The sequence below is a fragment of the Coregonus lavaretus genome (assembly GCF_964263955.1).
Source record: "Coregonus lavaretus genome assembly, chromosome: 23".
NCBI classification, from domain to species: Eukaryota; Metazoa; Chordata; class Actinopteri; order Salmoniformes; family Salmonidae; genus Coregonus; species Coregonus lavaretus.
The window spans coordinates 1915165-1939926 of NC_140010.1; the positions used below are offsets into that span (position 1 = coordinate 1915165).

General features: G+C 43.0%; 2 protein-coding genes across 2 annotated transcripts; both read left to right on the forward strand.

Annotated features, from left to right (window-relative positions):
• The first annotated feature begins 239 nt into the window (after nucleotides 1-239).
• rps8a (ribosomal protein S8a) lies at nucleotides 240-8142 on the forward strand. Its single transcript, XM_084188105.1, has 6 exons — nucleotides 240-275; nucleotides 1082-1188; nucleotides 1465-1564; nucleotides 4036-4211; nucleotides 7183-7312; nucleotides 7988-8142. Exons 1-6 carry the CDS (start codon nucleotides 272-274, stop codon nucleotides 8095-8097), a joined length of 627 nt encoding a protein of 208 aa, XP_084044231.1. The 5' UTR covers nucleotides 240-271; the 3' UTR covers nucleotides 8098-8142.
• Nucleotides 8143-12903: 4761 nt separating this feature from the next.
• On the forward strand, nucleotides 12904-24489 carry acadm (acyl-CoA dehydrogenase medium chain). Its single transcript, XM_084139544.1, has 11 exons — nucleotides 12904-13003; nucleotides 13688-13793; nucleotides 14532-14629; nucleotides 14798-14968; nucleotides 15410-15490; nucleotides 18996-19126; nucleotides 19341-19449; nucleotides 22033-22173; nucleotides 22407-22502; nucleotides 23020-23268; nucleotides 23737-24489. The coding sequence occupies exons 1-11, from the start codon at nucleotides 12989-12991 to the stop codon at nucleotides 23806-23808; spliced, it is 1269 nt and encodes a 422-aa protein (XP_083995670.1). The 5' UTR covers nucleotides 12904-12988; the 3' UTR covers nucleotides 23809-24489.
• The last annotated feature ends 273 nt before the right edge of the window (nucleotides 24490-24762 follow it).

Below are 24762 nucleotides of genomic sequence, written 5' to 3' on the forward strand. Positions count from 1 at the left end.
GTCAAAAGTAATGAAACGTCCCCCTGTGGACAGTTTCCCAGCCTCCAAAATGCAATTTTAGTTCCCTACATGTATAAATCTATGCAGTACTCATTTTGGGGGCTTTTGCGTTTATCCCGGTTGGTGTCACAAATCACACACAGATGGCGGAAGTCAACGTTTCAGTTTGCGCGCATGTATTTCGAGAGTTCTCGTACAATCTCGCGATATCTGACACCGTCAAACTTCCCCATGAGCCTTTGCGCGTCCTCTTTCTAGCCGGCGCCTGAGAATGGGTAAGTGTTTTCATCCTCGGGTCGCTGCGAGAATCCTTGTCCATCAGTTGTTTTACATCAGGAATATAACAATAATGGTTTGGCAGGTAACATTTTATTTGAATATCTACGGGTATGTTGTTAAATTACGCCAATATCCCCCGTAGATTATTTTTCCGCTGAATTATTGTAAAATGATGTCTGACATGTTACAAGATGGCGGCTCTCATGGGCTAGTCTACTTGACTTGCAAATATTTCTCAAATTGCACTGTCGCTTGTATTAATATTTTCCAAGTTTAGTCTATCTTCTCAGACCTAATATACATTGCTCTGTTACATTTTGTTTTGGTAGAAATTTTGCTGGAAGGTATTCCTCGTTAGTTAGCGATGTTGTAAGCTAGCGATAGGCCTTTGGAAAAGTGTTGTCCGTTTTCTCAATTTAGTACGTTAACTAATTAATCTATTTTGCTATATTGACTAAATCAGTGAATGTTTACGAAGAAAATGCTTGTTCAGTGACTGAACGGGCTACTCTTTCTCGTTAATACTATGTCGATGTTGGCCAATGGTTACTCACAACCACGCTAGCTCAGGCGGCGGACGCGCTAACAATGTGTACCCCGCTAGGTAGTGGTGCACTCCGCTCGGAGAAGCTGTGTACTTGAGTGAATATGATGACCAATAGGTTTCCGAGATTACTGTGCGGATAACCACCTTGGAGAACTGACACTCGCAAGCACAATGGCTTCCAATTGGCGTGAGTGTTTTTTTTGTAGAGTTTGCTCCTCTCTCACTAGTGTCTTGCCTCTGTTTCTGTGTCCCCAGGTATCTCTAGGGACAACTGGCATAAACGCCGCAAGACCGGCGGCAAACGCAAGCCCTACCACAAGAAGAGGAAGTATGAGTTGGGTCGTCCCCCTGCGAACACCAAGGTAAAGAAGACACGCAGACCACGTGTAGTGGTATTGTGGACAGAAGCTAGTAAAATGCGAGGGTTGATTGTTTGTGGTGTGGATGATTAGAAATTGACCATAGGTAGGTCTGTTTTGACCGTTTTGGTTCAAAGTTTTAGGACCTACCAATGACCCGGACTGTCATAGTTACACTGACACACTTATGCCAAACAATGGGACACATGTGGCCACTTTGGTATCCCATTTAATGCAATGAATTCACCTTTGGTTTGGTTTCTACTGCTCTTGTCCTAGATCGGACCTCGCCGTATTCACACGGTGAGGACCCGTGGTGGCAACAAGAAGTACCGTGCTCTGAGGGTCGACGTGGGAAACTTCTCCTGGGGCTCTGAGTGTAAGTCTCCACACAGTCGTTCTGTTATGGATATCAGCTGTACACAAGTTAAATCTGTAAGGGAGTAGTGAGTCTTTCCATGAAGATATCCATGTCCAGTTCTGCTACTGAATGTTTGTGATGCTATTCGTGACTCTGAGAAAGACTAGCTAGATTCGCCCATGAAACTAAATGTTTGAGAACTCAATTAATTTCACTTGATTTAATACGTACAGGTGTGCATTTGGCAATAATGCAACTTTTGAAATGTAGTTAACTATACTGAAAGAATATGAACGCAACAGGTAAATATTTTCCAGAGTTAGTTCAATAAAGGAAAAGGGTCAATCGAAATTAATTAGGCTGTAATCTATGGATGCTACGACTGGGAATACAGATACCTTAAAAGGTAGGGCCAGGATCAGAACCAGTCAGTATCTGGTGTGACCGTTTGCCTCATGCAGCGCGACACTTCTCCTTCGCATAGAGTTGATCAGGCTGAGTGTGGCCTGTGGAATGTTTTCCCACTCAAAGTTGCTGGTTGTTGGCGGGAACTGGAACGTGCAGTTGTACACATCCCGAACATGGGAAATGGGTGATGTCTGAGTATACAGGCCATGAAAGAACTGGGACGTTTTCAGCTTCCAGGAATTGTGTACAGATCCTTACAACATTGGGCCATAGCAGAGGGAATTCTGGGTGCAGCACCGCCTTAAAAAAACCTGGAGAGAAAATACAAATACATATTTTTTGGGATAAATATTTTTCCCACAAGAAGTGCGCTGGGCCTTTACTAGTCTTGTATTAGCAGACCAATATAGCCTTCTGTGGGGGGGGAGATTACAGCGCAGCAATATATCGGTTTATTGCGTAAATCATGCATGCATTGGATTGCAATGCTGGTGTGGTAAAATAATCTGGTCCAATTTTAATGAGTTACAGTGTTGGTGAATACTCAATGGAAAATAGAGGAACGAAGTCTCCATGGGCCGTTATTACCCTGTAATTGGATGGTTGCATTTTGGCTTCCAGGTGGATGAACACATGCAGCAGACCGACCCAGATCTGACTTGCAGTGGTTTACTGCTGTTTCTTTTAGATGAGGGAGCGCAAATAAAATATTTATGTCATTTCTTCAATCAAGGTCTGTACCGACAGGCTCTCAACCCTGTTCCTGGAGCACTACTGTCCTGCAGGGTTTCACTCCAACCCTAGTTGTAACTAATCCCACTAATCTTATACACATATAATTATTAGAATCAGGTGTGCTAGATTAGGGTTGGAATGAGAACCTACAGGATGGTAGCTCTCCAGGAACAGGGTTGGAATGAGAACCTACATTTTGAGGTTTTGTTTTGTTATACCCTCAAACAGTTAGTTTGACATACCCATAGTCCAGCACTGTCAGTCATGAATTATAATCACATTTGACCAGTGAAACTGCATCTGCATGCCAAACATGCGATTTTGATCAGTTTCATGAGAATAGCCGATGCATTTCAATCTTCCTTGAATTAATGTTTCGTGAGCAAATTGGAGTAGATGTTAACTAATAGCCTTTTATATTTTGTTTCAGGCAAGGCGTACAGTGCATTCGGGAAGTATTCAGACCCAATCACCGCCTTGTTCTAAAATGGGTTAATACAGAAACTTGTCCTCAATCTATGCACTATGCCCCCTAATGAAAAAGATCAAAACAGGTTTAGAAATTTTAGCAAATCTTTTTAAAATAACATCATATTTACTTAACTATTCAGACCCTTTAATCAGTACTTTGTTGAAGTACCATTGGCAGCGATTACAGCCTTGAGTCTTCTTGCGTATGACGCTACAAGCTTGGCACACCTGTATTTGGGGGAGTTTCTCCCATTCTTCTCTGCAGATCCCCTCAAGGCCTTTATTAGACATAATTACTCCTCTTCACCCACACTGGTTGTGTGGCCGGTTGGACGTACTGCCATATTATGTAAAGCGACGTTGGAGGCGGCTTATGGTAGAGAAATGAACATTAAATTCTCTTGGAACATCTTTGGTGGACATTCCTGCAGTAAACATGCCAACTGCGTGCTCCTTCAGCTTGAGACGTCTGTGGCGTTTCAAAGTGGTATCTTATTATCTTATCTATATGTCAGGTGGATGGATTATTTTGGCAAAGGAGGAAATGCTCACTAACAGGGATGTAAACAAATGTGTGCATACAATGAGAGAAATAAGCTTTGTGCGTATTGAACATTTGGGATTTTTACTGTTAGATCATTAAACATGGGACCAACACTTTACATGTTGCGTTTATATTTTTGTTCAGTGTAGTTTTTGCAGTATACAGATGTACATTTGGCCATTTGAAAGCTACTTAAACACTAATGTTCCTGTGTTTTTATTTAATTTTACAGGCTGTACTTGAAACCATGTTTCATAACTAAAGTAATTTCACCACTACACGCACAGGTGGGGAAAGTAGGTATTTGACACGTCTTGTGTTCATTCTACAGGCTGCACGCGTAAGACCAGGATCATTGATGTGGTGTACAACGCCTCCAACAATGAGCTGGTGAGAACCAAGACCTTGGTGAAGAACTGCATCGTCCTCGTGGACAGCCTGCCCTACAGGCAGTGGTACGAGGCCCACTTCGCCACTCCTCTGGGGCGCAAGAAAGGAGCCAAGCTGGTACGTATGTTCTGTCCCGTGTAGCTCAGTTGGTAGAGCATGGCGCTTGCAACGCCAGGGTTGTGGGTTCGTTTCCCACGGGGGGCCAGTTGGTAGAGCATGGCGCTTGCAACGCCAGGGTTGTGGGTTCGTTTCCCACGGGGGGCCAGTTGGTAGAGCATGGTGCTTGCAACGCCAGGGTTGTGGGTTCGTTTCCCACGGGGGGCCAGTTGGTAGAGCATGGCGCTTGCAACGCCAGGGTTGTGGGTTCGTTTCCCACGGGGGGCCAGTTGGTAGAGCATGGTGCTTGCAACGCCAGGGTTGTGGGTTCGTTTCCCACGGGGGGCCAGTTGGTAGAGCATGGTGCTTGCAACGCCAGGGTTGTGGGTTCGTTTCCCACGGGGGGCCAGGTGGTAGAGCATGGTGCTTGCAACGCCAGGGTTGTGGGTTCGTTTCCCACGGGGGGCCAGTTGGTAGAGCATGGCGCTTGCAACGCCAGGGTTGAGGGTTCGTTTCCCACGGGGGGCCAGGTGGTAGATCATGTCGCTTGCAACGCCAGGGTTGTGGGTTCGTTTCCCACGGGGGGCCAGGTGGTAGAGCATGGTGCTTGCAACGCCAGGGTTGTGGGTTCGTTTCCCACGGGGGGCCAGTTGATAGAGCATGGCACTTGCAACGCCAGGGTTGTGGGTTCGTTTCCCACGGGGGGCCAGTTGGTAGAGCATGGCGCTTGCAACGCCAGGGTTGTGGGTTCGTTTCCCACGGGGGGCCAGTTGGTAGAGCATGGCGCTTGCAACGCCAGGGTTGTGGGTTCGTTTCCCACGGGGGGCCAGTTGGTAGAGCATGGCGCTTGCAACGCCAGGGTTGTGGGTTCGTTTCCCACGGGGGCCAGTTGGTAGAGCATGGCACTTGCAACGCCAGGGTTGTGGGTTCGTTTCCCACGGGGGGCTAGTTGGTAGAGCATGGCGCTTGCAACGCCAGGGTTGTGGGTTCGTTTCCCACGGGGGGCCAGGTGGTAGATCATGGCACTTGCAACGCCAGGGTTGTGGGTTCGTTTCCCACGGTGGGCCAGTCTGAAAATGTATGCACTCACTTAACTGTAAGTCGCTCTGGATAAGAGCATCTGCTAAAATGACTAAAGTATACTAAAAGTCTCAAATGGTGTGCACTACTTTTGGTACATACTATACTGAAAAATATATATAAATGCAACATGTAAAGTGTTGGTCCCATGTTCAATGATCTAACAGTAAAAAAAAAAAAAATCCCGACCATTTTCCAGACTCACTAAAACCTTATTTATCTCGTGTGCACATTTGGTTCCATCCCTGTTGGTGAGCATTATTTTTTGCCAAGATAATCCATCCACCTGACAGGCGTGGCATATCAAGAAGCTGATTAAACAGCATGATCATTACACAGGTGCACCTTGTGCTGGGGACAATAAAGGCCACTTTGAAATGTGCAGTTTTGTCACAACACAATAACACAGATGTCTCAAGTTGAGGGAGCGCGCAATTGGCATGGTGACGGCAGGAATGTCCACCTGAGCTGTTGACAGAGAATTGAATGTTAATTTCTCTACCATAAGCCACCTCCAACGTTGTTTTAGGGATTTTGGCAGTATGTCCAACCGGCCTCACAACCACAGACCACGTGTCAACACGCCAGCCCAGGACCTCCACATCCGGCTTCTTCACCTGCAGGACCATCTGAGCACAACTGAATAATTTCTGCACAAACTGTCAGAAACCGTCTCAGGGAAGCTCATCTGTGTGCTCGTCGTCCTCACAGGGTCTTGACCTGACTGCAGTTCGGCATCGTAACCAACTTCAGTGGACACATGCTCACCTTCGATGGCCACTGGCAAGCTAGAGAAGTGTGCTCTTCACGGATGAATCCCGGTTTCAACTGTACCGGGCAGACAGCGTGTATGGCGTTGTGTGGCCGAGCGGTTTGCCTATTAACGTTGTGAACAGAGTGCCCCATGGTGACGGTGGGGTTATGGTATGGGCAGACATAAACTACAGACAAATAACATAATTACATTTTATCGATGGCCGTTTGAAATCGCAGAGATACCGTGACGAGATCCTGAGGCCCATTGTCATGCTTTTCATCCGCCGCCATCATTTTTTGGGTATCTGTGACCAACGGATGCATATCTCTATTCCCAGTCATGTGAAATCCATAGATTAGGGCCTGATGAATTTATTTCAATTGACTGATTTTCCTGATATTAACTGACTTAAATGTGCACTACTTTTGGCCGGAGCTTCTGCTGGTATCTACTACAACCACTCAACAATCTAAATAATTATAATATGCCATTTAGCAGACGCTTTTATCCAAAGCGACTTAGTCATGCGTGCATACATTTTTGTGTGGGTGGTCCCGGGAATCGAACCTACTACCTTGGCGTTACAAGCGCTGTGCTTTACCAGCTGAGCTACAGAGGACCACAATCTGTGTCCCAAATTGCTCCCTAATGTAGAGCACTACATTTTAGTCATTTAGCAGACGCTCTTTATCACGCTACTTGTGACTTACAGTCAACAACCGAAGGCTAAGTCCCGAAGCTGCTACTCTGTTCCCTTCACTTTCTGTGTGAAACATTGTTGTCAATATGTTGATTTTTAGAATCTCTGGTCTTTCTATGAAGATACCTTTGTCCAGTTCTGCTACTGAATGACTGTGATTGATATTAGTGACTCTGAGAACGACCTTGGGTTTTATTACCAGACAACTGAGTGACACTAAATGTACTGGAGAATGGGATTTTTTTTGATTTTGTAGCTAAATTACGTGTTATCAGCAGGCCAGGGGTTAACGATCGTTAGTTGATCAGTTCATTCACACAGCAGGTATAAACAGTGCAGTGAAATGCTTTCTTGCAGACTCAACAGTGCAATACAAAAAAATGTATTTGAAATTGTACCATTTATGCCATTGGTGCCCATCATTAATCGCCTAATGTCTTTATTCCCTGTGTTAGACTCCCGAGGAGGAGGAGGTGATTAACAAGAAGAGGTCGAAGAAGATCCAGAAGAAGTTTGACGAGCGCAAGAAGAACTGCAAGATCAGCTCTCTCCTTGAGGAACAGTTCATGCAGGGGAAACTCCTCGGTGAGTCTACAAGCTCTGCTGTGTTTAGTCCCAGAGTAGGAGTTCTGATTTAGGATCAGGGACGACTTGGATCTCTTCTGAAAGGCTTGATACACACTCCAGGTTACAACGGTGTTCTTCCATCCATATCCTGGGACTCACAGACTTGTTTCCAGACATGCACCAACACGTGAGGGATCTAATCATGGTTTTCAGTGTGGGTCAGAACTGGCAGATTTTTAGGGTGTTGGTGCAAGGCTGGAACAAAAGTCTGCACTCCCTGTAGCTTTTGGGATTGGTGTTGGGTCCTCACAGGATGTGTGCAGGCTCTCGTTCCTCCCCGGCGCTAACACCTAATTGACCGAACTTCATAAGTTGAATTGGGTGGTGCTGGGCTGGAACAAACCCTGTGGGTCTTCAGGGCCAGCTGTGAGGAACACGGCGTTACAAGGTTGTGGTCCAGTTATTCATGAGGAAATCTTATCCAGTTCTGCTACTGAATCCTCAGCGACGATACCCCCTTAACCAATTTTCTGATGAGATTTCTGTTAACTGCTAGTTGGTGCTCTTGTCTGACTTAGTAATAATTGTTCTTCCTCCTGTATTTCCCTCCCTTCCTTCCTCTTTCTCACCTCTCACACGCTTTCTCTCCTCCCACTCTGTATCCCTCTCCCCTCTCTCTCTCCCTTCCTGCAGCCTGCATTGCCTCCAAGCCGGGCCAGTGTGGCAGGGTGGATGGTTACGTGTTGGAGGGCAAGGAGCTGGAGTTCTACCTGAGGAAGATCAAGGCCAAGAAGGGCAAATAGATCCATCAGCTGTTTTGATACCATGTCAATAAAAACACAAAAGTCTCACAAGCTTCAAGGTCTTTCTTTTAGCTGTAACTAATCAACCTTAGTCCCAAGACCGGACATGTTGCATGTGCCAGCGTTGCCAAATTTGTTGTTCAAACATTTTATCCACACTGCATGCGCGCGTCAACAGGTGTCTGTGTATCCAGTTGCTAAAATAGAACTTGGTTCTATTTGAGACTCTTGACGTGCTACAAGTCGCGCCTCAACCGTCTACTCGGTTTTTCAGGAACATTCAAACCCACGTGGGTATTTGAACGACTGCTGAGGCGAGATTAATCATACATAACTAGGTTTCCCTTTTATCTGGATCTACACAAGAAGCGCCAAGAGCATTTTGAGGTTAATTAAAAATGTTAACTCCTGTAGTTTAGACTACATCTATGATTATGTGAAATTAGTTTTGATAAATGCAACCAATACCTACAGTTTCGGTTTCATGAGCTGAAATTAAAGATCACAAATGTCCTGTAGCTCGGTTGGTAGAGCATGGTGTTTGCAACGCCAGGGTTGTGGGTTTGATTCCCACGGGGGGCCAGTATGAGAAGAAAAAAATTTATGCACTCACTAACTGTTAAGTCGCTCTGGATAAGAGCATCTGCTAAATGACTAAAATGTAAATGTTCCAGACTCACAAAAAGCTTACATCCCTGTTAGTGAGCATTTCTCCTTTGCCAAGATAATCCATCCACCTGACAGGTGTGGCATATCAAGAAGCTGATTAAACAGCATGATCATTACACAGGTGCACCTTGTGCTGGGGACACAAAGGCCACTCTAAAATGTGCAGTTTTGTCACAACACAATGCCACAGATGTCTCATGTTTTGAAGGAGCGTGTAATTGGCATGCTGACTGCAGGAATGTCCACCGTTCATTTATCTACTATAAACTGCCTCACAACGTTGTTTTAGAGAATTTGGCAGTACGTCCAACCTGCCTCACAACCGCAGACCACGTGTAAAAGCGTCATGTGGGCGAGTGGTTTGCTGATGTCAAGGTTGTGAACAGAGTGGCGGTGGGGTTATGGTATGGGCAGGCATAAGCTACGGACAACGAACACAATTGCATTTTATCGATGGCGCTTTGAATGTGCAGATACACAGTGAAGAGGCCCATCATCGTGCCGTTTATCCAACCGCCATCACATGTTTCAGCATGATAATGCACGTCTCCATATCGCAAGGATCTTACTCCTGAGTGGCGCAGTGGTCTAAGGCAGTGCTAACTGTGCCACTAGAGATCCTGGTTCGAATCCAGGCTCTGTCGCAGCCGGCCGCGACCGGGAGACTCATGGGCGGCGCACAATTGGCCCAGCGTCGTCCAGGGTAGGGGAGGGAATGGCCGGCAGGGATGTAGCTCAGTTGATAGAGCATGGCGTTTGCAACGCCAGGGTTGTGGGTTCGATTCCCACGGGGGGCCAGTATAAAAAAAAAATGTATTCACTAACTTTAAGTCGCTCTGGATAAGAGCGTCTGCTAAATGACTAAAATGTAATGTAAAATGTACACAATTCCTGGAAGCTGAAAATGTCCCAGTTCTTCCATGGCCTGCATACCCACCAGACATGTCACCCGTTGAGCATGTTTGGAATGCTCTGGATCGACGTGTACGACAGCGTGTTCCAGTTCCCGCCAATATTCAGAAAGTTCTCACAGCCGTTGAAGAGGAGTGGGACAACATTCCACAGGCCACAATCAACAGCCTGATCAACTCAATGTGAAGGAGATGTGTCGCGCTGCATGAGGCAAATGGCGGTCACACCAGATACTGACTGGTTTTCTGTTCCACGCCCCTACCTTTTTAAGGTATCTGTGACCAACAGATACATATCTGTATTCCTATTCATGTAAAATTCATAGATTAGGTTCTAATGAATTTATTTAAATTGACTGATTTCCTTATGAACTGTTACTCAGTAAAATCTTTGAAATTGTATGTTGCGTTTATTTTTGTTCAATATAGTTTAGGTGTAGTTGCGATGGGCCATTGTCAGATGGCAGCTAACTGGTGAAGGGCATGTGGGAGGAAAAAGTTACATCCTCAAACTGCTTATATCAAACTTTGTGATACTGAAATTCTAACGACTTCATCGTTTAAGCGATCAACTCCAAACCAATGTTTATGTTCAGACTACCCCAAATTAGGTTGCTTGAGAATTTGATTGCATTTATACTTTAAATGAGCTACCAATGAATTTGAATGGCAAAAGTGCCATAGACTTACATTGGGGACATTTTGAAATGCATCACCTCCTACACCATTTAAGCTATCAATGCCAAACTAACATTCAGGTTCATCTTTAAGCGATCAACTCCAAACCAAAGGTTCAGACTGACCCAACTTAGATTGTTTGCATTCAGAATTTTGGTAACGTTTATATTTACTGTAAGCATTTCAAATGTGCATAAATTAACATGGTTTGAATTAGAAAAACAGTAACTGGTAGCTATTTAAAATGGTCCTACTCCTTGGCCAGTTAAGCTGTAAGACCAACTTTAAAACATTCACGCTATCCTGACTTCAAATTCTTAAACTTATCAACTATAACTATATACATTTGCATAAAATAAAATAACGCGCCAACAGTGAGTCTTGAACCATTCAAGCTAGAGACACTGACCCAACTTTATAATAATAATATGCCATTTAGCCAAAGCGACTTACAGTCATGTGTGCATACATTTTTTTTTTTGTGTATGGGTGGTCCCGGGGATCGAACCCACTACCTTAGCGTTACAAGCGCCGTGCTCTACCAGCTGAGCTACAGAGGACCATAACTTTCATATGTTCAGGCTAGCATGCACACCATTTTCTTAAGGAAATGTACTTTTCTATACTAAACAAAAATATAAACACAACATACAACAATTTCATTGATTTTACTGAGTTACAGTTCATATGGGGAAATCAGTCAATTTAAATAAATAAATTAGGCCCAAATCTATGGATTTCACATGACTGGTAATACAGATATGCATCTGTTGGTCACAGATTTAAAAAAAAATGTGCCTCAAGATCTCGTCATGGTATTTATGTGCAATCAACTTGCCATCGATAAAATGCAATTGTGTTCGTTGTCCGTAGCTTATGCCTGCCCATACCATAACCCCACCATGGGGCACTCTGTTCACAACGTTGACATCAGCAAACCGCTTGCCCACACAATGCCATACACATGGTCTGCAGTAGTGAGGCCGGTTGGACGTACTGCCAAATTCTCGAACACGATGTTGGAGACTGCTTATGGTAGAGAAATGAACATTCAATTATCTGGCAACAGCTCTGGTGGACATTTCTGCAGTAAACATGCCAATTGCATGCTCCATCAACTTGAGACATCTGTGGCGTTGTATTGTGTGACACAACTGCTAATTTTAGTGGCCTTTTATTGTCCCCAGCACAAGGTGCACCTGTGTATTGACCATGCTGTTTAATCAGCTTCTTGATATGCCACACCTGTCAGGTGGATGGATTATCTTGGCAAAGGAGAAATGCTCACCAACAGGGATGTAAACAAATTTGGCCACACAATGATAGAAATACCACTGGATTGACCTCTACTCTGGTAGCCATGAGGCCCATAATGTGTTAAAGACCATTAATCAGGCTCTATGACATACTGTATATATTGTACAACCTGTCATTTTCCATTCCGTACAAGTTGTAACTTGAAACTGTCAGTGTGAAACTGTATTTTCCCACTTTGCTTGACCTTGTTATATAATGTGTGAAAATGTATGAACTCACTACTGTAAGTGGCTCTGGATAAGAGCGTCTGCTAAATGACTAAATAATTATGACAGGACAGGAGCTTATCTTGTCTATTATAACTACCCTGGCCATCATCACATTCCTGTGACAGACTTATCCAACATGATAAAATATAGGGAATGACATATCTCTAAGGAAAATATATTATTTTAAGAGTATATTATTTAATTTGATAATGTATTATATACAAAGTTTATATTATATTCCAATATAGAATAAACTCACTTGGTTTTAGAGTTCGGTACATCTCAACGCAATAACAATTCTCCTGAAGTCGTACACTGGGTTTGGAGTGTTTTTTAACCAAAGTTCTGTATGGTTGGACACTGGTCTAAAAGATATGATGGGTTTGCATGGTGTCATTATCCTGTATTAGCGTATGGTTTCTATTGACAAGTTCACTAATTTGTTCACAATCAAAGAACATAATTATTGTCCTTACACAAACTATGGTTAGTCTATACAAATATATATGATTTAATTTAATTATTTCAAATGATTTCTTTCGTAAAATGAGAATATTGTGTTATTGTTAAAATTTAAGCGAAAAAGTAGATTTTGTGTGCGCTACATCATCACGCACTGATTTTTTATCTGCAATAAGTCCGTTTGGTGGAAACCTACTTTTTTACAGTCTATGGTGGAAACACCACCGCTGGGAAATGAACATATTTTCTTTATGCAGATTTTAGAATAATCGCATGATTATTTATTTTTTGGGGGGGGCCAATTGGATAGAAACCTAGCTAATGAAAGCGTGTCGAATTTGGTCAAAACATTTTTTATTTATTGCTAATTTGCTCATTGGCTAGAATGGTCCCACCTGATCTCACCCTGCCTTCCATCTCTGATGACATGTATTTCTATTGTTAGAGCGGTCACTCGTATATCTCGCAAATATTATAGAACATCTTTGGCTTAGGTAAGAAAGTAGGTGAAAAGTCAAAAGTAACGTCATGTGACAGAACCCGCAGCCCTGATTGGATAAAACATTTACTTTCTTCCTGTGGGACAAAGGCGAAGTTGGTGCGCAAAGATTTTATAACACGGACGTCTGTAGTGCAACCATAGCAATGCTTTTCAACAAGGTAAATACAGCTAATGAACAAATAACTGACGTGCTTTAACAGTTACTGAAGATGTCTTTTAAGCTTTGTGTAGTTCCTAGTTGACAGGTTTCTCGAGAAATCGAGGAATTTTTCACATTTGATAGCTTGTCTTACTAGCTGAGAAAATGCACGCTAGCATTAAGTTAGCTAGCTAACGATAACGTTAATGAATGCCTAACGTTAGTGTGAAAAGCATTGGTTCCTTTCTGCGCTACATGTACATGCTAGCTTTCTTGTAGGTTATAGCTTTGCCGTTTGTTGTGAAAATGTGTTGTGAACATGCTAGTGGACATGACGCATCTAACCCCATATTCAAACCATTTCAATCAACCTCTTGATCTGTCAATTGATGACGTAACATTTATGGCATTCTTGTAAACCTAACTACTGTAGACCAGAAGTAAAGATCCCTCTAAAATAAAATTAGAAATCGTAAGTAATCTACAAACCTATAGTAATCTGCTTGTTTTTCTCTCCTCTGGCTTGTATTCATTAGCTAGTGGGATGAGGTCTCAAACGGCACCCTACTACCTATGGGCCCAGGGGGGGAGAGGGTGCCGTTTTGGACGGAGTAACTGTGTCCCCTCGCCTTGGCCCTTGCGCAACCATAAGGTTATTGTAGTTGTTGATTTGTTCTGTGCCCTCTCCTCACCTCTCCTCAAGTCTCTGAGAGTGGGTGTGCAGTCTGTCCTGCGGCTCCAGAGCACCAGTGCTGCAGCCGTGGCCGCCACCAGCTCTCAGAATGCTCCATCAACTGGGTTCTGCTTTGGTGAGTAGCTGTTAGCCAGGGCTCTCTGTGAGTAGCTGTTAGCCAGGGCTCTCTGTGAGTAGCTGTTAGCCAGGGCTCTCTGCGAGTAGCTGTTATCCAGGGCTCTCTGTGAGTAGCTGTTAGCCAGGGCTCTCTGTGAGTAGCTGTTAGCCAGGGCTCTCTGTGAGTAGCTGTTAGCCAGGGCTCTCTGCGAGTAGCTGTTAGCCAGGGCTCTCTGCGAGTAGCTGTTAGCCAGGGCTCTCTGTGAGTAGCTGTTAGCCAGGGCGCTCTGTGAGTAGCTGTCAGCCAGGGCTCTCTGTGAGTAGCTGTTATCCAGGGCTCTCTGTGAGTAGCTGTCAGCCAGGGCTCTCTGTGAGTAGCTGTTAGCCAGGGCTCTCTGTGAGTAGCTGTTAGCCAGGGCTCTCTGTGAGTAGCTGTTAGCCAGGGCTCTCTGTGAGTAGCTGTCAGCCAGGGCTATCTGTGAGTAGCTGTCAGCCAGGGCTCTCTGTGAGTAGCTGTCAGCCAGGGCTCTCTGTGAGTAGCTGTTAGCCAGGGCTCTCTGTGAGTAGCTGTTAGCCAGGGCTCTCTGTGAGTAGCTGTCAGCCAGGGCTCTCTGTGAGTAGCTGTCAGCCAGGGCTCTCTGTGAGTAGCTGTCAGCCAGGGCTCTCTGTCAATGCATACCTGTGTATTTATAGACTTTCTCTGTCTGTCTCTCCCCCTTATCTCCTTCCCTCCCTACCTCTGTCTAACTACCAACAGAGATGACAGACCAGCAGAAAGAGTTCCAGGAGCTAGCCAGGAAGTTTTCCCGGGAGGAGATTGTCCCTGCTGCAGCAGCCTACGACAGGAGTGGAGAAGTGAGTAGAAGACATCAACTTGGTACTCGGGTCTTTCTCAACGTGTTTGTATACCAAGCAGTGGCATGCTGTCATCTGTGTTGAATTAGATTAGTGTCCATTGAGTAGCTGTCAGTCCAGCCAGCAGCAGCTTTGTATTGGACCACCCTAACCCTTCTTATCCCACAGTATCCTTTCCCCATCATCAAGAGGGCATGGGAGCTGGGCCTGATGAACTCTCACATCCCAGAGGACTGTGGTGGAATGGGTCTGGGCATATTCGACTCCTGTCTCATCACAGAAGAGCTGGCCTATGGTTGCACCGGAGTTCAGACCGCTATCGAGGCCAACTCTCTTGGAGTAAGTTCACATTGTCATTGAGGTGTAAAACTGTAAAGAGTGAAAAAAACTAAGATTTGAATCAAGGTTGATTTGTCTTTCCAAGTGTTCTGTTTTTTTACATGTGTAATGGATACATTGCTGATGAGATCTATTGCTTAAAATATTGCTATTGATCCTGCTGTGTATCGGAGGTTCATAGTGGCAGTTTGTGTGTAATCTTGTAACCCTGGTTCCTACAGATCTCTTCTTAGGCTGGCGAAGTTCAGACATTCCCCAAATTCTCTGGTTTTCTAGAAATCCTGGTTGGATGATTCCTAGATTTTCCTGCTTATTCTCTTGTAATTCCAGGAATCGTCCAACCCGGATTTTCTGGAAAGACATGAAATTGGGGGGAGAGTGACCAGATTTTTGCAACCCTATACAGGCATCACAAAGAGCTCTTCTGTTTCTTCCTTACAGCAAATGCCTGTGATCATAGCAGGTAACGACGTCCAGAAGAAGAAGTACCTGGGAAGAATGACAGAGGAACCTCTCATGTGTGTAAGTGTTGCTTTTTCTGTTCTCTTTCATAGTCCATCATATGAAATACAGGAAGGAATTAGTAGACCATCCTATGAAATACAGGAAGGAATTAGTAGACATCATATGAAATACAGGAAGGAATTAGTAGACCATAATATGAAATACAGGAAGGAATTAGTAGACCATCATATGAAATACAGGAAGGAATTAGTAGACCATCATATGAAATACAGGAAGGAATTAGTAGACCATCATATGAAATACAGGAAGGAATTAGTAGACCATCCTATGAAATACAGGAAGGAATTAGTAGACATCATATGAAATACAGGAAGGAATTAGTAGACCATAATATGAAATACAGGAAGGAATTAGTAGACCATCATATGAAATACAGGAAGGAATTAGTAGACCATCATATGAAATACAGGAAGGAATTAGTAGACCATCATATGAAATACAGGAAGGAATTAGTAGACCATCATATGAAATACAGGAAGGAATTAGTAGACCATCATATGAAATACAGGAAGGAATTAGTAGACCATCATATGAAATACAGGAAGGAATTAGTAGACCATCATATGAAATACAGGAAGGAATTAGTAGACCATCATATGAAATACAGGAAGGAATTAGTAGACCATCATATGAAATACAGGAAGGAATTAGTAGACCATAATATGAAATACAGGAAGGAATTAGTAGACCATCGTATGAAATACAGGAAGGAATTAGTAGACCATCGTATGAAATACAGGAAGGAATTAGTAGACCATAATATGAAATACAGGAAGGAATTAGTAGACCATCGTATGAAATACAGGAAGGAATTAGTAGACCATCGTATGAAATACAGGAAGGAATTAGTAGACCATCGTATGAAATACAGGAAGGAATTAGTAGACCATCGTATGAAATACAGGAAGGAATTAGTAGACCATCGTATGAAATACAGGAAGGAATTAGTAGACCATCATATGAAATACAGGAAGGAATTAGTAGACCATAATATGAAATAAAGGAAGGAATTAGTAGACCATCATATGAAATACAGGAAGGAATTAGTAGACCATCATATGAAATACAGGAAGGAATTAGTAGACCATCATATGAAATACAGGAAGGAATTAGTAGACCATCATATGAAATACAGGAAGGAATTAGTAGACCATCGTATGAAATACAGGAAGGAATTAGTAGACCATCGTATGAAATACAGGAAGGAATTAGTAGACCATAATATGAAATACAGGAAGGAATTAGTAGACCATCGTATGAAATACAGGAAGGAATTAGTAGACCATCGTATGAAATACAGGAAGGAATTAGTAGACCATCGTATGAAATACAGGAAGGAATTAGTAGACCATAATATGAAATACAGGAAGGAATTAGTAGACCATCATATGAAATACAGGAAGGAATTAGTAGACCATCATATGAAATACAGGAAGGAATTAGTAGACCATAATATGAAATAAAGGAAGGAATTAGTAGACCATCATATGAAATACAGGAAGGAATTAGTAGACCATCATATGAAATACAGGAAGGAATTAGTAGACCATCATATGAAATACAGGAAGGAATTAGTAGACCATCATATGAAATACAGGAAGGAATTAGTAGACCATCATATGAAATACAGGAAGGAATTAGTAGACCATCATATGAAATACAGGAAGGAATTAGTAGACCATCATATGAAATACAGGAAGGAATTAGTAGACCATCATATGAAATACAGGAAGGAATTAGTAGACCATCATATGAAATACAGGAAGGAATTAGGGATGTGACAAGTGGAAAACATTTCTTCATGTTTAAACGGCCATTGTTTTATCAGTTTTCCGTTAAAACGATAAGAACAATTTAAAAAAGAAATCCATGTGAATTCACAATGCAGATATCCATATGGTCCTATTGCGTATGACTCACGGTGCGCCCCCCCCCCCTTTTCAGGTGGTTAAGCATTGAACCTGTACTACCGTTACTGTACCTCAATTCCACCTCGCAACGTTTGCATTTTACCACCTTGTCTTTTTAACTTGTCAAAGTGTTGCCATACAGGACTTCACTGTTGTCGCTTGCCTTTCTCTGCCATTTGTCAGACGGTTAACGACGAAATCCACGTCAATTCACAATGCAGAATAATGATCCTATTACGAATGTATGACTGCTAGGGCCTGGCAATGAAGTTCTATGTACCACAACCCTTCACAGAGACCTGGAACACAGCCACAGTAACCTGTCAATAGACTATTTAAAAAAGTGGCACATCTGTAGGCCTACCTTTTCAGACAGTACCCATCTGTAGGCCTACCTTTTCAGACAGTACCCATCTGTAGGCCTACCTTTTCAGACAGTACCCATCTGTAGGCCTACCTTTTCAGACAGTACCCATCTGTAGGCCTACCTTTTCAGACAGTACCCATCTGTAGGCCTACCTTTTCAGACAGTACCCATCTGTAGGCCTACCTTTTCAGACAGTACCCATCTGTAGGCCTACCTTTTCAGACAGTACCCATCTGTAGGCCTACCTTTTCAGACAGTACCCATCTGTAGGCCTACCTTTTCAGACAGTACCCATCTGCAGGCCTACCTTTTCAGACAGTACCCATCTGTAGGCCTACCTTTTCAGACAGTACCCATCTGTAGGCCTACCTTTTCAGACAGTATAATTATTCTCCGGCCTAAAATGTTGTTTTATTTTTTTCCCCTGACAACAATAAACGTTGCTGATTTAATGTGCTGTTGTGTTATTGTTTATGGTATTGTAGCTAGATGTGTTTTATTTCTACTAAATGTCTTGGTACATCACAGTATTTAATAAACTTTAAAGTGTTAGTTTTTTTTAGGAGAGAGTGGTCTGCTGCAGGCAGGTCGATATTATTTGATTGACAGTTCTGGTTGCCTAGTGATGGATGTTTAGTCCTGCTTCAGAAGCAGAAATCCTTTACAGACAAGTAAAATGCCTGTTCATCCACCCGGAGGTTTCGTGTCTACATTTAACATATTACATATTAGTCATTTAGCAGACGCTCTTATCCAGAGCGACTTACAGTTAGTGAATACATTTTATTTTATACTAGCCCCCCGTAGGAATCGAACCCACAACCCTGGCGTTGCAAACGCCATGCTCTATCAACTGAGCTACATCCCTGCCGGCCATTCCCTCCCCTACCCTGGACGACGCTGGGCCAATTGTGCGCCGCCCATGAGTCTCCCGGTCGCGGCCGGCTGCGACAGAGCCTGGATTCGAACCAGGATCTCTAGTGGCACAGTTAGCGCTGCGATGCAGTGCCTTAGACCACTGCGCCACTCAGGAGTATAAAAAAAAAAAGCCGTAGTGTTGCCTACCCTAACAGACAAACATGCCATAGCTGAGGCGCTTTCAAGGCGCCACATTCCATTATGTCTGAAAAGGGTCATCGATGAGAGAGAGAGAGAGAGATCAAATATTTGTATAGTATGATAAAATGCTGAGGGTGTTTCTGGATGCATGTGTGTTGACTACCAGGCGTACGGTGTGACGGAGCCCGGGGCAGGCTCTGACGTGGCGGCCCTCAAGACACGGGCGGTGAAGAAAGGAGACGAGTACGTTGTTAACGGTCAGAAGATGTGGATCACCAACGGAGGCAAAGCCAACTGGTGAGAGGAGAAACGCACACCGTTATAAAGTCATTTCTCAATAAAGATGTCCCCCCCCCCCCCCCCCCATGCTGAACACTTTAATGCCTCTTTGTGGAATTAAACATTTTCTCTATAAAAGATGAGGAACAGTGTCTGGGCCTTTACGTTTCTTCCCCAGGCAGCAGTATAATGTGTTGTGATATGACACCGTCTGTCCTCTCATTGCTCACAGGTATTTCCTGCTGGCCCGTACTGATGTTGACCCGAAGTGTCCAACCAGCAAGGCTTTCACAGGCTTCATCGTCGACGCGGACACACCTGGAATACTAGTGGGCAGGAAGGTGAGGATCTGGTGTCTCAATGGCTGATCAATTATATCACTCTGTCGCCATTCTGCTTGGATCAATAATTCTACGTAGTAGTGACCGGATAAATTTTTTTGTTTGTTGCGCATACATGCCCAATGATTTTAGCTAGCTAGAACGAATGAAATGACTCACTTGTGTATGCTGCAAACTGTAGAGGATCTGAGATTGGTGTCTGAACATGGTTACTATACTAAGCTATATTACTCTGTGTGTAGGAGTTGAACATGTTACAATACTAACCTATAATATTGCTCTGTGTGTAGGAGTTGAACATGGTTACTATACTAAGCTATAATATTGCTCTGTGTGTAGGAGTTGAACATGGTTACTATACTAAGCTATAATATTGCTCTGTGTGTAGGAGTTGAACATGGTTACTATACTAAGCTATAATATTGCTCTGTGTGTAGGAGTTGAACATGGTTACTATACTAAGCTATAATATTGCTCTGTGTGTAGGAGTTGAACATGGTTACTATACTAAGCTATAATATTGCTCTGTGTGTAGGAGTTGAACATGTTACAATACTAAGCTATAATATTGCTCTGTGTGTAGGAGTTGAACATGGTTACTATACTAAGCTATAATATTGCTCTGTGTGTAGGAGTTGAACATGGTTACTATACTAAGCTATAATATTGCTCTGTGTGTAGGAGTTGAACATGGTTACTATACTAAGCTATAATATTGCTCTGTGTGTAGGAGTTGAACATGGTTACTATACTAAGCTATAATATTGCTCTGTGTGTAGGAGTTGAACATGGTTACTATACTAAGCTATAATATTGCTCTGTGTGTAGGAGTTGAACATGGTTACTATACTAAGCTATAATATTGCTCTGTGTGTAGGAGTTGAACATGGTTACTATACTAAGCTATAATAATGCTCTGTGTGTAGGAGTTGAACATGGTTACTATACTAAGCTATAATATTGCTCTGTGTGTAGGAGTTGAACATGGTTACTATACTAAGCTATAATATTGCTCTGTGTGTAGGAGTTGAACATGGTTACTATACTAAGTTATAATATTGCTCTGTGTGTAGGAGTTGAACATGGTTACTATACTAAGCTATAATATTGCTCTGTGTGTAGGAGTTGAACATGGTTACTATACTAAGCTATAATGCTCTGTGTGTAGGAGTTGAACATGGTTACTATACTAAGCTATAATGCTCTGTGTGTAGGAGTTGAACATGGTTACTATACTAAGCTATAATATTGCTCTGTGTGTAGGAGTTGAACATGGTTACTATACTAAGCTATAATATTGCTCTGTGTGTAGGAGTTGAACATGGTTACTATACTAAGCTATAATAATGCTCTGTGTGTAGGAGTTGAACATGGTTACTATACTAAGCTATAATGCTCTGTGTGTAGGAGTTGAACATGGTTACTATACTAAGCTATAATATTGCTCTGTGTGTAGGAGTTGAACATGGTTACTATACTAAGCTATAATATTGCTCTGTGTGTAGGAGTTGAACATGGTTACTATACTAAGCTATAATATTGCTCTGTGTGTAGGAGTTGAACATGGTTACTATACTAAGCTATAATATTGCTCTGTGTGTAGGAGTTGAACATGGTTACTATACTAAGCTATAATAATGCTCTGTGTGTAGGAGTTGAACATGGTTACTATACTAAGCTATAATATTGCTCTGTGTGTAGGAGTTGAACATGGTTACTATACTAAGCTATAATATTGCTCTGTGTGTAGGAGTTGAACATGGTTACTATACTAAGTTATAATATTGCTCTGTGTGTAGGAGTTGAACATGGTTACTATACTAAGCTATAATATTGCTCTGTGTGTAGGAGTTGAACATGGTTACTATACTAAGCTATAATATTGCTCTGTGTGTAGGAGTTGAACATGGTTACTATACTAAGCTATAATATTGCTCTGTGTGTAGGAGTTGAACATGGTTACTATACTAAGCTATAATATTGCTCTGTGTGTAGGAGTTGAACATGGTTACTATACTAAGCTATAATATTGCTCTGTGTGTAGGAGTTGAACATGGTTACTATACTAAGCTATAATATTGCTCTGTGTGTAGGAGTTGAACATGGTTACTATACTAAGCTATAATATTGCTCTGTGTGTAGGAGTTGAACATGGTTACTATACTAAGCTATAATATTGCTCTGTGTGTAGGAGTTGAACATGGTTACTATACTAAGCTATAATATTGCTCTGTGTGTAGGAGTTGAACATGGTTACTATACTAAGCTATAATATTGCTCTGTGTGTAGGAGTTGAACTTGGTTACTATACTAAGCTATAATATTGCTCTGTGTGTAGGAGTTGAACATGGTTACTATACTAAGCTATAATATTGCTCTGTGTGTAGGAGTTGAACATGGTTACTATACTAAGCTATAATATTGCTCTGTGTGTAGGAGTTGAACATGGTTACTATACTAAGCTATAATATTGCTCTGTGTGTAGGAGTTGAACATGGTTACTATACTAAGCTATAATATTGCTCTGTGTGTAGGAGTTGAACATGGTTACTATACTAAGCTATAATATTGCTCTGTGTGTAGGAGTTGAACATGGGCCAGCGGTGTTCTGACACCAGAGGAATCACCTTTGAGGACGTCAGGATACCCAAGGAGAACGTTCTGATTGGAGAAGGAGCCGGCTTCAAGATCGCCATGGGAGCTTTCGACAAGACCAGACCACCAGTGAGTCATGGTTTCCTAGACAACATGGCGGGCTGCATGTTTGACACCACTGCCGTTTTATGTTAGCAACATTTCCGGTAACCATCCCAAAATCCTCAGGTTTTCCAGAAAGCTAAAGGATTGCAGGGTTTATTCCCTCCTGAAAACCTGGGAATTGTGGGAAAGTTACCAGAATTTTGCAACCCTACCTGCCATATTATGAGTTAGTGATGAGAGTTCCTCTGTGTATCCAGGTGGCTGCAGGGGCTACAGGTCTGGCTCAGAGAGCTCTGGATGAAGCCACTGGCTACGCTCTGGAGAGGAGGACCTTTGGAAAACTCATCGCTGAGGTTAACCACTTCGTTTCAATATCCACAGTTCCACACCACATAGAAATACATGAAGCGATGTTAAGTATGGGTGTTTAGAATGTTGAAGAGATTAATCAATTCAGCCTCAACAAGAGCTCATCGCAATCGAAAGTGCTTTTCAGTCCAGGAGTAGACTTCGTCTTAGTCTGGGGAAACTGGCCCTAGTGCTCTAAGGTTTGACCTTTGGCCTCATACCATTTTATAATTTTTTACACAATTGATAATGCTACCGCAGTCTCACTTGAAAGTGCCTTTTCGTCAGGAGTAGACTTCATCTTAGTCTGGGAAACTGGCAACAGGGCCACGTTCAGTTGCGAGTAGAAATTCCACAAAAAGAGCCAACCATTACTCTTTATTCTACATATCAGAGGCATGTTTGTTCTACATAGCATATTTCTATCTGAAAGTTCCAAAATGTTGCGTCTTGCTGAACACATCCCCAAGGTTTGACTGTCTCCCTCCCCCCCCCCCCCCCCCCCCCCCCCCCAACACACAGCACCAGGCGGTGTCGTTCCTGTTGGCTGAGATGGCCATGAAGGTGGAGCTGGCCAGGATGGGCTGGCAGAGGTCAGCGTGGGAGGTTGACAACGGGAGGAGGAACACGTACTACGCCTCCATCGCTAAGGCCTTCGCCGGGGACATCGCCAACCAGGTGGCCAGCGACGCCGTGCAGGTGTTTGGAGGAAACGGCTTCAACTCTGAATACCCCGTAGAGAAACTGATGAGGGATGCCAAGATCTACCAGGTGGGGGGCATTTCTACCTCATAAACTGTTTTTAAAATTCTGTAAGCATGCTAAACAACCAGTAAGTAGCCAGCACCACTATCAATGTAAATGTTATCTGACCAGGGCCTGTATTCACAAAGCATCGGAGTGCTGATCTAGAATTCGTTTTCCCTTTTTTAGCTCATAAGGAGTAAGATTATATGGATGGACGGGACCTGATCCCAGATCAGCTTTGTGAATACGAGCCCTGCGTAAACGTTGGGTCCTAGCTTTAGACTATTTCCTGGGTTGTGTTCAGCGGCGGTACATTACCACCTGAACTTAAGCAATCATTTTTGGTTTCCGTTGCAAAATGTTTAGCCACGTTGTGCCTCACTGAACACTTCCCTAGTCCAGTCAACTGGTTCGGAAAAACTCCTTGCTCAATTGATGGAAAATGATTATAAATGGTCTCCAATTTAAATCTTTCTGCTTGTCTCATTCCAGATCTATGAAGGCACCGCCCAGATCCAGAGACTAATCATCTCCCGTGAGCACTTCAGCAGGTTCAAGAAATGAGCCAACACCTGTCGAGTCACCAGTCCCTTCCTCTCTGAACGAACGAACACCTGTCGTCTTCCTTCCCTGTTCTGTTCTAACCACTTTTATATATTAATGTGAATAGAAATGATCAATTCAATACAACTCAGGATGCAGTCACACCTGGGTAAAATACAGGATGTCAAGTACTGGAGGTGTGTTTGATTGAAGTTGAGCGACATGCAGGGTGGTGCATAGCCGCGGGTATTAAGGCCTGCTGCAGCACCCCCTGAAAATCAAAAGAAAAATGTATGAATAAAAAAAATCTTAGCCCCACCCCCAAAACATCTTTCAGCAACTATGTTGAGCACTTATGGGCACTGAACTGCATAGGGAATAGGGAATAGGGAATAGGGTGCCCTTTCAGACCCACACTTTGAAGTGTTGGTGGCATCATCACAACACACCACGTGCCTTGTTGCCCTGTTGGTTTCAGAGTTCAACTGTAGCCGGAGTGTTAAATGTCTTTGTGTGGGAGTGTTACATTTCTTTGTGTGAAGCAGATTGTAACTTTATGAAAATATAACCGATCAAATGAGAGTTGACGACAAAGGAAACATGACCCGTGTAAACTTTTTTTTCTGACTGATAAACCTCAAGACAGTCCACCTCGGCTTTTAGCAGCGCTTTGTTGAAATGTAATAAACGATGTATATCGAATTACTTGTAATTATTACTTTACAGTCATTGTGTATGAGAAGGTAAATGAAGTATTGTATAGACCCCTTTCCAGGACACCACACACTGACGTCACACACATGCGAACGACTCTTTGTGGCAGAAAGAAAGCTATCGCATCTGCACTCATTCAACAGCCTAGATTTACGTTTTTATTTATTCTAAAACAAAATCACTTTTTGGGGTTCTCGTACGCTTACAAGGATGTTTTTGATTCTTGCTTGAAGAGCAGCAAAGATTATATTTGGTTATGAT